Below are 15,517 nucleotides of genomic sequence, written 5' to 3'. Positions count from 1 at the left end.
TTTTCAAAAACATGAAATGTTGGATACAACGTATATAGCATTAGAAACGTCATCATTTTTTGTTGTTGAGACTTTTACAATAGAGAGACTATTTTTGTGTAAGCCACACGATGGCGCCCACGGCCAAAGCCATTCGGTGAGGCGGAAGTTGTCGTTTGCAAAAAGGAAACGTGAGAGATTTGATCTCTCTTCCGGATAATAGTTTTTTACGTGTTTTGTAGGATATAATCAAAGAGTTTCTAAACCCAGACTCGCAACATCGCAAGCAGACAAGACCGGGGTTTGAGAAGTCAATGAGAGAAGTAAAAAGTTATTCCTTAGTAGTTAATTTTCTCGAAATCCAAAGGCATAACCTATATTCGAGCCAAGTAGTTGAACATGTTATTACTCCAAACTCGTGAAAGTGACAAACTGACGCGTTTTCATTTAGCTCCCATTGGAAACGACAGGTTGTGGTCTATCTTGGGTTCGATTGACACAATTATGTGTTTCTGCGCATGAGCATAGCTATCCAACGTCGCCTACAAGTCTTCATACTGTACTGTCTTTGATATAATATGTATCTCTATATCTATTACTGGTACATAACCATTATACCATAGAATAAGAAGCTCACTTGCTACATTTTGACTAAGTGAAATGTAACGTTATAGGCGAAACAGAATAATACCAACTTGTCGACTTTCATTCCGGTCAAAATGTCTAAACTACAGTTGCTGAACGTGTATGTTACTGAACGACTAACAGCGGCTGTTGCAGAGATATCCGTGGCGGTCGACAGAACAGTAGTAGAGTTGTATGAAGAAATCTCCCGTTCTAAGGAGGAGAATAACCGTCTGCGGAGGCTGTTGGATTTGGTTTTCAACCCGGAGATAAAGTTACACAAAGCAGGTTTGTATTGACTAGCTACTGTATTTGCCAGAATAGATTCCGACCATCGACCCTACACTTCGTTTACAGCTGCATTGGGGTCGGACCCCATTCATAGTCATAGATGCTAACTGCTGCTGCAGCCCAATTGATGATAGTATCTTCTGGTCAGGGGACTTCTGTTAATAATACGAGCCCCTACTCTCGTTCTTTCATTAAAACGCATCGCTTGGGGTAAGGTTTTGGAAACATAAGGAACGTATTCTTCATATCAACAATACACTATTTCCAAAATGACTGTACACAGTAGGATTGGGGTTAGTGTTCCCACGGCCATATCTCCATGTTTACAGCTCTTTTTAAAATGGTATCTTTACAGAAGACAAATGGAAGACATTCTCGGTCACCTGTGCCAATTAGCTATCTAGCGTGGGCCGAACACCTGTGTGTATTAGAGGTCTACCTCTAGTGTGTATCCATAACTGGGGAGGAAGTGTAGTTCGACAACTGGGGGCACACACAGCATATAGATCTGTGCAGTAAGTGTATAATTATTTATTTGAAAGATTATTTATTGCAGATCGGGGTTATAAGCATATGTTTCGAATGAAGGATTCAACTTACTTGGACATTCGTTAGTCATGGGGGAAAAAGGAGATAGTTAGTTACATATAAGGATATTTTTTAGATTATATATCCCATCGTTTTGAAAATATAGCATATGTTTTGCTCATTCACCAAAACTCCATATCCTTTTCTCCATTTTCTTTTTAAAAGGGGAGCCAATTCGTTTCAGCACAATTATTTCCATGACTGATCAAAACGTGTTTTCTCTCTCTTGTCCCTCAGGAAGCTGATCAGACCCCAGTGCAGCTGTATAGCACGTGTAGGAACCTATTCAGGCTACCTCTGTATTAGCTCAACTTACATGAATCAAACTGATATCAAGTTAATACAAGAATTGAGCTTCAATTGTAATATTGACTCTATAAAAATGTTTTAATCAATAACATGGAAGTGATCAAATAGCTCAGTAGCATTTTTAACATTGAATTCTAAGTAGCTTTATACTTCTCCATCAGATGCCCAGCAGCTCACTCTCCCCATATCTGAAGAGGAGGTTCTCCCTGAACAGCAGCACTGTGAGCAGGAGTGGAGCCCCAGTCTGATTCAGGAGGACCCAGTGCCCACACAGATTAAAGAAGAACAGGAGGAACAACAGACCAGTCAAGAGGAAGATCAGCTTCAAGGGCTCTTTGATACCAAAGACTCCATATTCACTTCTCCCTGTGTGGAAAGTGACTGTGATCAGGAGAACCCATCTCAGCCCTCACATCTTCACCAAACCCAAACTGTTGAGGACAGAGAGAGGGACCCTCTACTCAACAACACATCTATAGAGATCAAACTAGAACCTGATGTAGAGGACTACAGAGTATCAGAACCAGCCAGTGACTCTCAGCCCCTCTCTGCAGTAACTCCAGACTGTTCAGCAGCTCAGAGTGAAAACATGGAAAGTGAGGATGAGGTGGAGAGTGGAGGACAACAATCAGGGTCTAAGACACTCCAATCAAAGAGAAAACAGATTGAGAATGGAGAAAGCTCTCATACCAGTGCTGGAGGCAGGACGGCCACTATGTTGCCCCGTTTGACATCTAGTCAAACGTATTCTGCTCCTTATTGTTGTAAGGTGTGTGAAATATTTATTTAATTTGCAAAAAACACACACAGAGCATAAAGAATGCCAGTGTGGTCTGTGTGGAAAAAAACCTATATATTCTACAGAAAGTATGACAGGTCTCCTACAAACTCATACTGAAGAAAACATTTCTTGTCATGATTGTGGCAAATGTTTCTCTAAAGAATAGGGATCACACAATACATAGGAGTCACACAGGAGACAAACCATATGGGTGCAATCAATGTAATAGACATACTACACACAGAACGTACATCTTAACCTGTTAACGCCTGGTGTGACATGTCACGTTGTCTTTAAACACCTGGGGCCTCATTTATCAGTGTGTACGCACAAAACATTCTCTAAACCTAGCATGTCACGTTGTCTTTAAACACCTGGGGCCTCATTTATCAGTGTGTACGCACAAAACAGTCTCTAAACCTAGCATGTCACGTTGTCTTTAAACACCTGGGGCCTCATTTATCAGTGTGTACGCACAAAACATTCTCTAAACCTAGCATGTCACGTTGTCTTTAAACACCTGGGGCCTCATTTATCAGTGTGTACGCACAAAACAGTCTCTAAACCTAGCATGTCACGTTGTCTTTAAACACCTGGGGCCTCATTTATCAGTGTGTACGCACAAAACATTCTCTAAACCTAGCATGCGCCCGTTTTCCCGCAAAGATTGGCATTCATCAGTTTTGAACCTGATAGGAAAGTGTGCGTATCTCCGCCCATTCATATACACAACTCCTAGTGGTTGATCAACTGTATTGAAAGCAAATGTCATTTTGGTGGAATTGGTTTGATGGAAATTATAATAATGGCTAATATAAAGACAGTGTAATCCTAATGATAAAACTGATGCATTTGCCGTTGGTATGTCATACGTATATTAAATTTACTTTTACTATTTAAAGTCCTAAATCATAATCATATTACAGGACATGTCTGTTATTATATAGGACTAAATCATAATCATATTACAGGACATGTCTATTATTATATAGGACTAAATCATAATCATATTACAGGACATGTCTATTATTATATAGGACTAAATCATAATCACATTACAGGACATGTCTATTATTATATAGGACTAAATCATAATCATATTACAGGACATGTCTATTATTATATAGGACTAAATCATAATCATATTACAGGACATGTCTATTATTATATAGGACTAAATCATAATCATATTACAGGACATGTCTATTATTATATAGGACTAAATCATAATCATATTACAGGACATGTCTATTATTATATAGGACTAAATCATAATCACATTACAGGACATGTCTATTATTATATAGGACTAAATCATAATCATATTACAGGACATGTCTATTATTATATAGGACTAAATCATAATCACATTACAGGACATGTCTATTATTATATAGGACTAAATCATAATCATATTACAGGACATGTCTATTATTATATAGGACTAAATCATAATCATATTACAGGACATGTCTATTATTATATAGGACTAAATCATAATCACATTACAGGACATGTCTATTATTATATAGGACTAAATCATAATCATATTACAGGACATGTCTATTATTATATAGGACTAAATCATAATCACATTACAGGACATGTCTATTATTATATAGGACTAAGTCATAATCACATTACAGGACATGTCTATTATTATATAGGACTAAATCATAATCACATTACAGGACATGTCTATTATTATATAGGACTAAATCATAATCATATTACAGGACATGTCTATTATTATATAGGACTAAATCATAATCATATTACAGGACATGTCTATTATTATATAGGACTAAATCATAATCACATTACAGGACATGTCTATTATTATATAGGACTAAATCATAATCACATTACAGGACATGTCTATTATTATATAGGACTAAATCATAATCACATTACAGGACATGTCTATTATTATATAGGACTAAATCATAATCATATTACAGGACATGTCTATTATTATATAGGACTAAATCATAATCACATTACAGGACATGTCTATTATTATATAGGACTAAGTCATAATCACATTACAGGACATGTCTATTATTATATAGGACTAAATCATAATCACATTACAGGACATGTCTATTATTATATAGGACTAAATCATAATCATATTACAGGACATGTCTATTATTATATAGGACTAAATCATAATCATATTACAGGACATGTCTATTATTATATAGGACTAAATCATAATCACATTACAGGACATGTCTATTATTATATAGGACTAAATCATAATCATATTACAGGACATGTCTATTATTATATAGGACTAAATCATAATCATATTACAGGACATGTCTATTATTATATAGGACTAAATCATAATCATATTACAGGACATGTCTATTATTATATAGGACTAAATCATAATCACATTACAGGACATGTCTGTTATTATATAGGACTAAATCATAATCACATTACAGGACATGTCTATTATTATTATATAGGACTAAATCATAATCACATTACAGGACATGTCTATTATTATATAGGACTAAATCATAATCACATTACAGGACATGTCTGTTATTATATAGGACTAAATCATAATCACATTACAGGACATGTCTGTTATTATATAGGACTAAATCATAATCATATTACAGGACATGTCTATTATTATATAGGACTAAATCATAATCATATTACAGGACATGTCTATTATTATATAGGACTAAATCATAATCATATTACAGGACATGTCTATTATTATATAGGACTAAATCATAATCATATTACAGGACATGTCTATTATTATATAGGACTAAATCATAATCATATTACAGGACATGTCTATTATTATATAGGACTAAATCATAATCATATTACAGGACATGTCTATTATTATATAGGACTAAATCATGATCACATTACAGGACATGTCTATTATTATATAGGACTAAATCATAATCACATTACAGGACATGTCTATTATTATATAGGACTAAATCATAATCACATTACAGGACATGTCTATTATTATATAGGACTAAATCATAATCACATTACAGGACATGTCTATTATTATATAGGACTAAATCGTAATCATATTACAGGACATGTCTATTATTATATAGGACTAAATCATAATCACATTACAGGACATGTCTATTATTATATAGGACTAAATTATAATCACATTACAGGACATGTCTATTATTATATAGGACTAAATCGTAATCATATTACAGGACATGTCTATTATTATATAGGACTAAATCATAATCATATTACAGTACATGTCTGTTATTATATAGGACTAAATCATAATCATATTACAGGACATGTCTGTTATTATATAGGACTAAATCATAATCATATTACAGGACGTGTCTATTATTATATAGGACTAAATCATAATCACATTACAGGACATGTCTATTATCATATAGGACTAAACTGTAATCACATTACAGGACATGATCAGATACTTCAGTTGTAAGTGGCTCTGTTGCGCTCACATTTTACAGTTGATGGACAACTGTTTCACTGTTACAAACGTAGACTTCTCTTTTTTAACAAGAGCCTTTAAAGGAATCAAATGTCTCCAGTGCTGCTGCTGATGGGCTTATTGGTTGTCTGGCTACATATATTACACAGGCTGTGACCTATTTCTTGGTCGACTCATATCAACATCTCTGTGCATTAGTGGTGGGGTTGGCTAAATAACTACAACAGAACAGTGATAAAAGAAATGAAAAATGCCCAGAGCTCGTGGCTGATTGGTACCGGAGCAAAATTGAAATGGGCAGGCGTTAATGAATTTTTTTATCCACTCCACGCTCCAGCCAAATTACGCTCCACTCCAGCTCCACTTCCATCCTCTGGTGTGGACCATGTTAAGTCCTTAGTGATGTGGACACCGCCCCACTACAGCCCCGTCGATGTGGATGGGGGCGTGCTCTCCCCTCTTTCTCCTATAGCCCACGATCAGCTCCTTGGTCTTACTGACGTTGAAGGAGAGGTTGTTATCCTGGCACCACACTGCCAAGTCTCTGACCTGCTCCCTGTCGGCTGCCTCGTCCATGACCAGGCCGACCACCTTCATGTTTTCAGCAAACTTAATGATGGTGTTGGAGTTGTACGTGACCACACAGTCGTGAGTGAACAGGGAGTAGAGGAGGGGACTAAGCACACACTCTTGAGCGGCTCCTATGTTGAGTGTCAGCGTGGCAGAGGTGTTGTTGCCTACCCTGTCCAATCATATCCAGGTGGAGGAGGGCAGTGTAAAGTGCAGTAGAGACTGTGTCATCTGTGGATCTGTTGGGGCGGTATGCAAATTGAAGTGGGTCATTTAATAGCCAACAATGCTCGAAAGTAAATAGACCCGTAGCCTATTTAAAATATTTGACAATATGGATATGCTACAGCATTGTTGTGCGATAGGAACGTGACATCATAGCCTTTCATCTCAGAGCCTATACCAAGGCAAGAGATAGAAACACAATCATGTATTGATAAGTTAAATATTGAACAACAATTTGTCTTTTTCATAAAAGTGTGGGCTGTAGCATTTATTTTTAAATTGTTCGAATAGACAATCAATCTTGCAGAATGCGCGGCCAGTGATTGACTACGGCTATAGGCAGCATGCATTTTTAGATGAAAAAAACCCTACAGAAATGTGATCAAATTTGCCATTTGTGCTTTCTATTAGAAATTGTCATGGCCCAGTTCCAACATCTCTATATCATACAGCAAATTAGTTTGGCTCTGATTTATCAATGACAACATGCGTATATGTTGCATGCAACAGTTTGATAAATCCCAATAATTTGTCTCGCAATGCATTCTCAGACTGGTTGAACAATAACCATCTCAAAAGTAGTGTGTGTGTGTGTGCGTGTGTGTGTGTGTGCGTGTGTGTGTGTGTCTGTGTGTGTCTGTGTGTGTGTGTGTGTGTGTGGGTGTGTGTGTGTGTGTGTGTGTGTCTGTGTGTGTGTGTGTGTGTGTGTGTGTGTGTGTCTGTGTGTGTCTGTGTGTGTGTGTGTGTGTGTGTGTGTGTGCGTGTGCGTGTGCACTCTGGCTGTCTGTATTTCATACGTGTTCATCTTTTTTTCAGCATCCCACCCAAGAAACGTTCAACTGTTTAAGATGCTTTTGCATTCATCACTATGACGACAGTGATTAACGGCTAATAATAATAGTAACTCATTATGATAGTGATAATAATGATGATATTGTATGATTATTTGGTTAGGTTGCCACAGGCCTGAACCAAGCTAATACAAGAGGACGTCCAGCTGCTGACGCCGTACACCCTCCAAAGCCACCCAAAGTGGTCCGTACTGGAGTTACTGATGATGTCCGCACGGATCAAATTGAACACTGGCCAGTGAAGTGTGAGACCCGGGGTCGCTGCAAAGTCTGCCAGAAAAATGTAACGAATACCCTCTGTCAGAAATGTGACGTAAGACTGTGTTTCACTTTTGAGAGGAATTGCTACAAGTTGTACCACATGCCTTAGTGCAAGATGTTTACGATGCAGAAATAATTACACACTGACACGATGAACAACTTGTTCAATATATATGATGCTTCTTTTGGAACGTGGATTTCAGAAGTGATGAGTCAGGCTTCATGATGAACGTTTATATTTCGATGGTTTTATGCCATTTTATTGCTATTGTTGTATTTAAACGCAATGTTACACATTGACACACACACACTCTCTCTCCTGTCTTTATCAGAGTTGAATATATTATGAATTATTATTGAGATTTTGTGTATTTATGAAGATTTTGCCATTTCTTTTGCAATTCAGGACTTAACTCAGGGTTATACTTGGTTCACATTGAAATAGAGCTGTAAGAGTTGATAAACTGAGTGGTTTCTGTGTTTTGTATTTAAAAGAGACATATGTTACAGTATATGTAATATGTTATTTGGGTCTCCTAATCACAGCTTCATGTTCGTGCAAGGACAACTGGGTCTGGGTATCTAAGGGTTAAATGTCATATGAGAACTCATACAAGGGAGAAATCATTTAGGTGTCAACAATGTGGAAAATCAAATCAAACTTTTTGTCACATGCACCGAATACAACAAGTGTAGACTTTACTGTGAAATTCTTATTTACAAGCCCTTAACCAACAGTGCAGTTCAATAATAGTTATGAACATATTTACCAAGTAGGCTAAAGTAAAATGTACACATAGACTCTATACAGGGGACACCGGTACTGAGTCAGAGTGCAGGATATATACAGGGGACACCGGTACCGAGTCAGTGTGGAGGATATATACAGGGGACACTGGTACCGAGTCAGTGTGGAGGATATATACAGGGGACACCGGTACCGAGTCAGTGTGGAGGATATATACAGGGGACACCGGTACCGAGTCAGTGTGGAGGATATATACAGGGGGCACCGGTACCAAGTCAGTGTGCGGGGGTACAGGTTAGTTGACACTATGCTACACTATGCACAACCAAAGACTATTTTAAGAGACATCCACATTGCAATAAGAGTATTCTTCCATTTACGCTATTGTCAACTACAGTTATTCAATTCCCAGTTTCTCTCCCTTTGATTTCTACTTCTCAGGTGAGGGTGCTGTTTAGGTAAGGGTGTGATGTCTGTACAAAAACAAAACAGGCTATTTTAAATCCCCCATATTGAAAAAATGTAGAACAATTAGACAGCCTATAACCAACACCTACACACTCATGTATCAATCTGATTGATGGATTGTGTTGTGCAGTAAGCAGGCTCAAGTGTATAACTGTGGTTCCTTCCACCTTCAAAGAATAGGCAAGAGGACCAACTATGGAGAATAGTAAGACACTTCATTATTTCTATAACTACGCTATATTGTTTGTCCTCGTGTGTCTGTGCATGTTTTTCAGTATAAAGTACTCTGCAGCCACTTAGTGTGGTGTGGACACCAGGTGAGGCCAACCACACAGTTTCCTGTTGAACACTGTCTCTTTAACTACCTTATTTTCTCAATAACTGTCTCTCTCCTCCACTTCATCCCTCTCCCCCCTTCTCCCTAAATCCTCTAGGGTTATATCAGCTGTGTTGGTGAACCCCTCTCTCTTCTGAACTGGCTACATAGAGGGCACAGCATGATCAGAGGTGAGAGGTCACTTGGTCGGGTCAACAGGAAGTATTATTAAAGAGACGCTTTACATTGAAATATAGATAGAGATGCAGTCGTCCCAGAGTTAATGATCCAAGGTCAGTTTTGCATTTCACCTCCTGATGATTATGATGCCTGACAGTGTTAGAATAAAGACAAAACACAAGGCTTAAACATGCTCTCTCTTTCTCCATCTGTCTGCAGGTATGTTTTGATGTGAGAGAGGATGCCAACCCCCAGTCCCATCATCGCCACCTCACCCGCTCTAGTGGTTAGAGCGTTGGGCCAGTAACAGAAAGGTTGCTGGATCGAATCCCCGAGCTGACAAGGTAAAAATCTATCATTCTGCCCGAGCAAAGCAGTTAACCCACTGTTCCCTGGGCACCGAAGACTTGGATGTCGATTAAGGCAGGCCCCCGGCACCTCTCTGACTTAGAGGGGTTGGGTTAAATGCGGAAGACACATTTCAGTTAAATGCATTCAGTTGTACAACTGACCACCTTTCCCTTCTTAAGATAACCTTTGGGCTGACTGGGAGCCCAAGGCTGGTTAGGAGACACCACTAGAGACACTTATGTAATTGTGATGAACTGTTAGGTTCTAATTCTCAGAGTAAAAACTCAGACACTATGAAAGCTTAAACCGAGTTTATTCTTCCCAGAGAGATCAATACAGCTGCATTAGACAAAGACATTGTTCACACAAGCACTGATATTTAACCCTTTCTCCTAGGCTGAGTCTCCTTCTACACATCTGAACAAACATTGCATCTTTACTGCAATGCCTGCCACGTGTGATCGCTTCCCCTGCACTCAGCACATTCCAAGCTTAATTCACCACACTATATATGTCATGTACTGTCATGTTGTGTCTTGTCTCTGTCCTTTCCCTTCACCCTGTCTCCCTCTGCTGGTCGTTGTTAGGTTACCTTTTCTCCCCCGCTTTCCCCCAGCTGTTCCTTGTCTCCTCTAACTACCCATTCACCCCGTTTCCCACCTGTTCCCTTTTTCCCTCTGATTAGGTCCCTATATCTCTCTCTGTTTCTGTTCCTGTCCTTGTCGGATTCTTGTTTGTTGTGTTTCATGCCTGAACCAGACTGTCGTCATGTTTGCTGTAACCTTGTCTTGTCCTGTCGGAATCTGCCGGTCCGTCTGAGCCTACCTATGTTTGGTAATTAAAGAAGCTCTGTTTAAGTTAATTCGCTTTTGGGTCCTCATTCACTCACCATAACAGAAGAATCCGACCAAGAATGGACCCAGCGACTTCGGATCCTCTCCACTCAGCCGTCGGGATCCAGGGAGCGATGCTAGGCAGACACGAGCAGGAAGTGTCTGCTGCTCGACATGCCGTTGAGACCCTGGCCACCCAAGTCTCCAACCTCACAGAACAGGTTCACCATCTCCGCCTCGATCCACCGGCCACTTCCAGGGCTTTCGAATCTCCGGAGCCCAGAATCAATAACCCGCCGTGTTACTCTGGGGAGCCCACTGAATGCCGCTCGTTCCTCACCCAGTGTGATATTGTGTTTTCTCTCCAGCCCAACACTTACTCCAGGAGCACTGCTCGTGTCGCCTACGTCATATCTCTCCTCATTGGACGGGCTCGTGAGTGGGGCACGGCAATCTGGGAGGCAAGGGCTGAGTGTACTAACCAGTATCAAGACTTTAAGGAGGAGATGATACGGGTTTTTGATCGATCTGTTTTTGGGGAGGAGGCTTCCAGGGCCCTGTCTTCCCTATGTCAAGGCAATCGATCCATAACAGACTACTCTATTGAGTTTCGCACTCTTGCTGTCTCCAGTGGCTGGAACGAGCCGGCCTTGCTCGCTCGTCTTCTGGAGGGTTTCCGCGCAGAGGTAAAGGATGAGATTCTCTCCCGGGAGGTTCCTTCCAGCGTGGATTCCTTGATTGAACTCGCTATTCGCATTGAGCGACGGGTTGATCTTCGTCACCGAGCTCGTGGAAAGGAGCTCGCGCTCTCCGTCGCCCCCCTCTCCGCATCACTACCATCTTCCTCTGCCGGCTCGGGAGCTGAGCCTATGCAGCTGGGAGGTATCCGCATCTCGACTAAGGAGAGGGAACGGAGAATCACCAACCGCCTCTGTCTCTATTGCGGTTCCGCTGGTCATTTTGTCACTTCATGTCCAGTAAAAGGCCAGAGCTCGTCAGTAAGCGGAGGGCTACTGGTGAGCGCTACTACTCCTGTCTCTCCTTCAAGATCCTGCACTACCTTGTCGGTCCATCTACGCTGGACCGGTTCGTCAGCTTCCTGCAGTGCCTTAATAGACTCTGGGGCGGAGGGCTGTTTTATGGACGAGACCTGGGCTCGGGAACATGACATTCCTCTCAGACAGTTAAAGGAGCCCACGGCCTTGTTCGCCCTGGATGGTAGTCCTCTCCCCAGGATTCAGCGTGAGACGCTACCTTTAACCCTCACTGTTTCTGGTAATCATAGTGAAACCATTTCTTTTTTAATTTTTCGTTCACCTTTTACACCTGTTGTTTTGGGCCATCCCTGGCTAGTTTGTCATAATCCTTCCATTAATTGGTCTAGTAATTCTATCCTCTCCTGGAACGTCTCTTGTCATGTGAAATGTTTAATGTCTGCTATCCCTCCTGTTTCCTCTGTCTCTTCTTCACAGGAGGAGCCTGGTGATTTGACAGGGGTGCCGGAGGAATATCACGATCTGCGCACGGTGTTCAGTCGGTCCAGGGCCACCTCTCTTCCTCCACACCGGTCGTATGATTGTAGTATTGATCTCCTTCCGGGAACCACCCCCCCCCCCGGGGTAGACTATACTCTCTGTCGGCTCCCGAACGTAAGGCTCTCGAAGATTATTTGTCTGTAGCTCTTGACGCCGGTACCATAGTCCCCTCCTCCTCTCCCGCCGGAGCGGGGTTTTTTTTTGTCAAGAAGAAGGACGGGTCTCTGCGCCCCTGCATAGATTATCGAGGGCTGAATGACATAACAGTGAAGAATCGTTATCCGCTTCCTCTTATGTCTTCAGCCTTCGAGATCCTGCAGGGAGCCAGGTTTTTCACTAAGTTGGACCTTCGTAACGCTTACCATCTCGTGCGCATCAGGGAGGGGGACGAGTGGAAGACGGCGTTTAACACTCCGTTAGGGCACTTTGAATACCGGGTTCTTCCTTTCGGCCTCGCTAACGCTCCAGCTGTCTTTCAGGCATTAGTCAATGATGTCCTGAGAGACATGCTGAACATCTTTGTTTTCGTTTACCTTGACGATATCCTGATTTTTTTCACCGTCACTCCAGATTCATGTTCAGCACGTTCGACGTGTCCTCCAGCGCCTTTTAGAGAATTGTCTTTTTGTGAAGGCTGAGAAGTGCACTTTTCATGCCTCCTCCGTCACATTTCTCGGTTCTGTTATTTCCGCTGAAGGCATTAAGATGGATCCCGCTAAGGTCCAAGCTGTCATTGATTGGCCCGTCCCTAAGTCACGCGTCGAGCTGCAGCGCTTTCTCGGCTTCGCGAACTTCTATCGTCGTTTCATCCGTAATTTCGGTCAGGTGGCAGCTCCTCTCACAGCCCTTACTTCTGTCAAGACGTGCTTTAAGTGGTCCGTTTCCGCCCAGGGAGCTTTTGATCTCCTCAAGAATCGTTTTACATCCGCACCTATCCTTGTTACACCTGACGTCACTAGACAGTTCGTTGTCGAGGTTGACGCGTCAGAGGTGGGCGTGGGAGCCATCCTTTCTCAGCGCTCCCTCTCTGACGACAAGGTCCACCCATGCGCGTATTTTTCTCATCGCCTGTCGCCGTCGGAACGTAACTATGATGTGGGTAACCGCGAACTGCTCGCCATCCGGTTAGCCCTAGGCGAATGGCGACAGTGGTTGGAGGGGGCGACCGTTCCTTTTGTCGTTTGGACTGACCATAGGAACCTTGAGTACATCCGTTCTGCCAAACGACTTAATGCGCGTCAGGCGCGTTGGGCGCTGTTTTTCGCTCGTTTCGAGTTTGTGATTTCTTATCGTCCGGGCTCTAAGAACACCAAGCCTGATGCTTTGTCTCGTCTCTTCAGTTCTTCAGTAGCCTCCACTGACCCCGAGGGGATTCTCCCTGAGGGGCGTGTTGTCGGGTTGACTGTCTGGGGAATTGAGAGGCAGGTAAAACAAGCGCTCACTCACACTCCGTCGCCGCGCGCTTGTCCTAGGAACCTTCTTTTCGTTCCCGTTCCTACTCGTCTGGCCGTTCTTCAGTGGGCTCACTCTGCCAAGTTAGCCGGCCACCCTGGCGTTCGGGGTACGCTTGCTTCCATTCGCCAGCGTTTTTGGTGGCCCACCCGGGAGCATGACACGCGTCGTTTCGTGGCTGCTTGTTCGGTCTGCGCGCAGACTAAGTCCGGTAACTCTCCTCCTGCCGGCCGTCTCAGGCCGCTTCCTATTCCCTCTCGACCGTGGTCTCACATCGCCTTAGATTTTGTCACCGGACTGCCTTCGTCAGCGGGGAAGACTGTTATTCTTACGGTTGTCGATAGGTTCTCTAAGGCGGCTCATTTCATTCCCCTTGCTAAGCTTCCTTCTGCTAAAGAGACGGCACAAATCATCATCGAGAATGTTTTCAGAATTCATGGCCTTCCGTCAGACGTCGTTTCGGACAGAGGTCCGCAATTCACGTCTCAATTTTGGAGGGAGTTTTGCCGTTTGATTGGGGCTTCCGTCAGTCTCTCTTCCGGCTTTCACCCCCAGTCTAACGGTCAAGCAGAACGGGCCAATCAGACTATTGGTCGCATCTTACGCAGTCTTTCTTTTCGTAACCCTGCGTCTTGGTCAGAACAGCTCCCCTGGGCAGAATACGCCCACAACTCGCTTCCTTCGTCTGCGACCGGGCTATCTCCTTTTCAGAGTAGCCTCGGGTACCAGCCTCCGCTGTTCTCATCTCAGTTCGCCGAGTCCAGCGTCCCCTCCGCTCAGGCTTTTGTCCAACGTTGCGAGCGCACCTGGAAGAGGGTCAGGTCTGCACTTTGCCGTTATAGGACGCAGACTGTGAGGGCTGCTAATAAGCGTAGAACTAAGAGTCCTAGATATTGTCGCGGTCAGAGAGTTTGGCTCTCCACTCAGAACCTTCCCCTTAAGACGGCTTCTCGCAAGTTGACCCCGCGGTTCATTGGTCCGTTCCGTATTTCTCGGGTCATTAATCCTGTCGCAGTTCGACTTCTTCTTCCGCGATACCTTCGTCGCGTCCACCCGGTCTTCCATGTCTCCTGCATCAAGCCCGTCCTTCGCGCCCCCGCTCGTCTCCCCCCCCCCCCCCCCCATCCTTGTCGAGGGCGCACCCATCTACAGGGTCCGTAGAATTTTGGACATGCGTCCTCGGGGCCGTGGTCACCAGTACCTCGTAGATTGGGAGGGGTACGGTCCTGAGGAGAGGAGTTGGGTTCCCTCTCGGGACGTGCTGGACCGTGCGCTGATCGAGGATTTCCTCCGTTGCCGCCAGGTTTCCTCCTCGAGTGCGCCAGGAGGCGCTCGGTGAGTGGGGGGGTACTGTCATGTACTGTCATGTTGTGTCTTGTCTCTGTCCTTTCCCTTCACCCTGTCTCCCTCTGCTGGTCGTTGTTAGGTTACCTTTTCTCCCCCGCTTTCCCCCAGCTGTTCCTTGTCTCCTCTAACTACCCATTCACCCCGTTTCCCACCTGTTCCCTTTTTCCCTCTGATTAGGTCCCTATATCTCTCTCTGTTTCTGTTCCTGTCCTTGTCGGATTCTTGTTTGTTGTGTTTCATGCCTGAACCAGACTGTCGTCATGTTTGCTGTAACCTTGTCTTGTCCTGTCGGAATCTGCCGGTCCGTCTGAGCCTACCTATGTT

General features: G+C 43.0%; 1 protein-coding gene across 1 annotated transcript; it reads left to right on the top strand.

The window, feature by feature from the left end:
• Positions 1-143: 143 nt before the first annotated feature.
• LOC110489153 (uncharacterized) lies at positions 144-8,427 on the top strand. The gene is made up of 3 exons (XM_021561760.3): positions 144-891; positions 1,953-2,560; positions 7,806-8,427. The coding sequence occupies exons 1-3, from the start codon at positions 699-701 to the stop codon at positions 8,070-8,072; spliced, it is 1,068 nt and encodes a 355-aa protein (XP_021417435.2). The 5' UTR covers positions 144-698; the 3' UTR covers positions 8,073-8,427.
• Positions 8,428-15,517: the final 7,090 nt, after the last annotated feature.

The sequence above is a fragment of the Oncorhynchus mykiss genome, chromosome 14, assembly GCF_057628025.1.
Source record: "Oncorhynchus mykiss isolate SJ-2025 chromosome 14, ASM5762802v1, whole genome shotgun sequence".
Classification (NCBI taxonomy): Eukaryota; Metazoa; Chordata; class Actinopteri; order Salmoniformes; family Salmonidae; genus Oncorhynchus; species Oncorhynchus mykiss.
This window is presented reverse-complemented; position numbering and strand designations above follow the sequence as displayed.

Excerpts from the sequence above, each read along its gene's own strand:
- LOC110489153 (XM_021561760.3), top strand. The coding sequence starts at position 699 with ATGTCTAAACTACAGTTGCTGAACGTGTATGTTACTGAACGACTAACA. Across the intron at positions 892-1,952 it reads GATAAAGTTACACAAAGCAG|ATGCCCAGCAGCTCACTCTC; the intron begins GTTTGTATTGAC and ends CTTCTCCATCAG. Across the intron at positions 2,561-7,805 it reads CTGCTCCTTATTGTTGTAAG|GTTGCCACAGGCCTGAACCA; the intron begins GTGTGTGAAATA and ends TTATTTGGTTAG.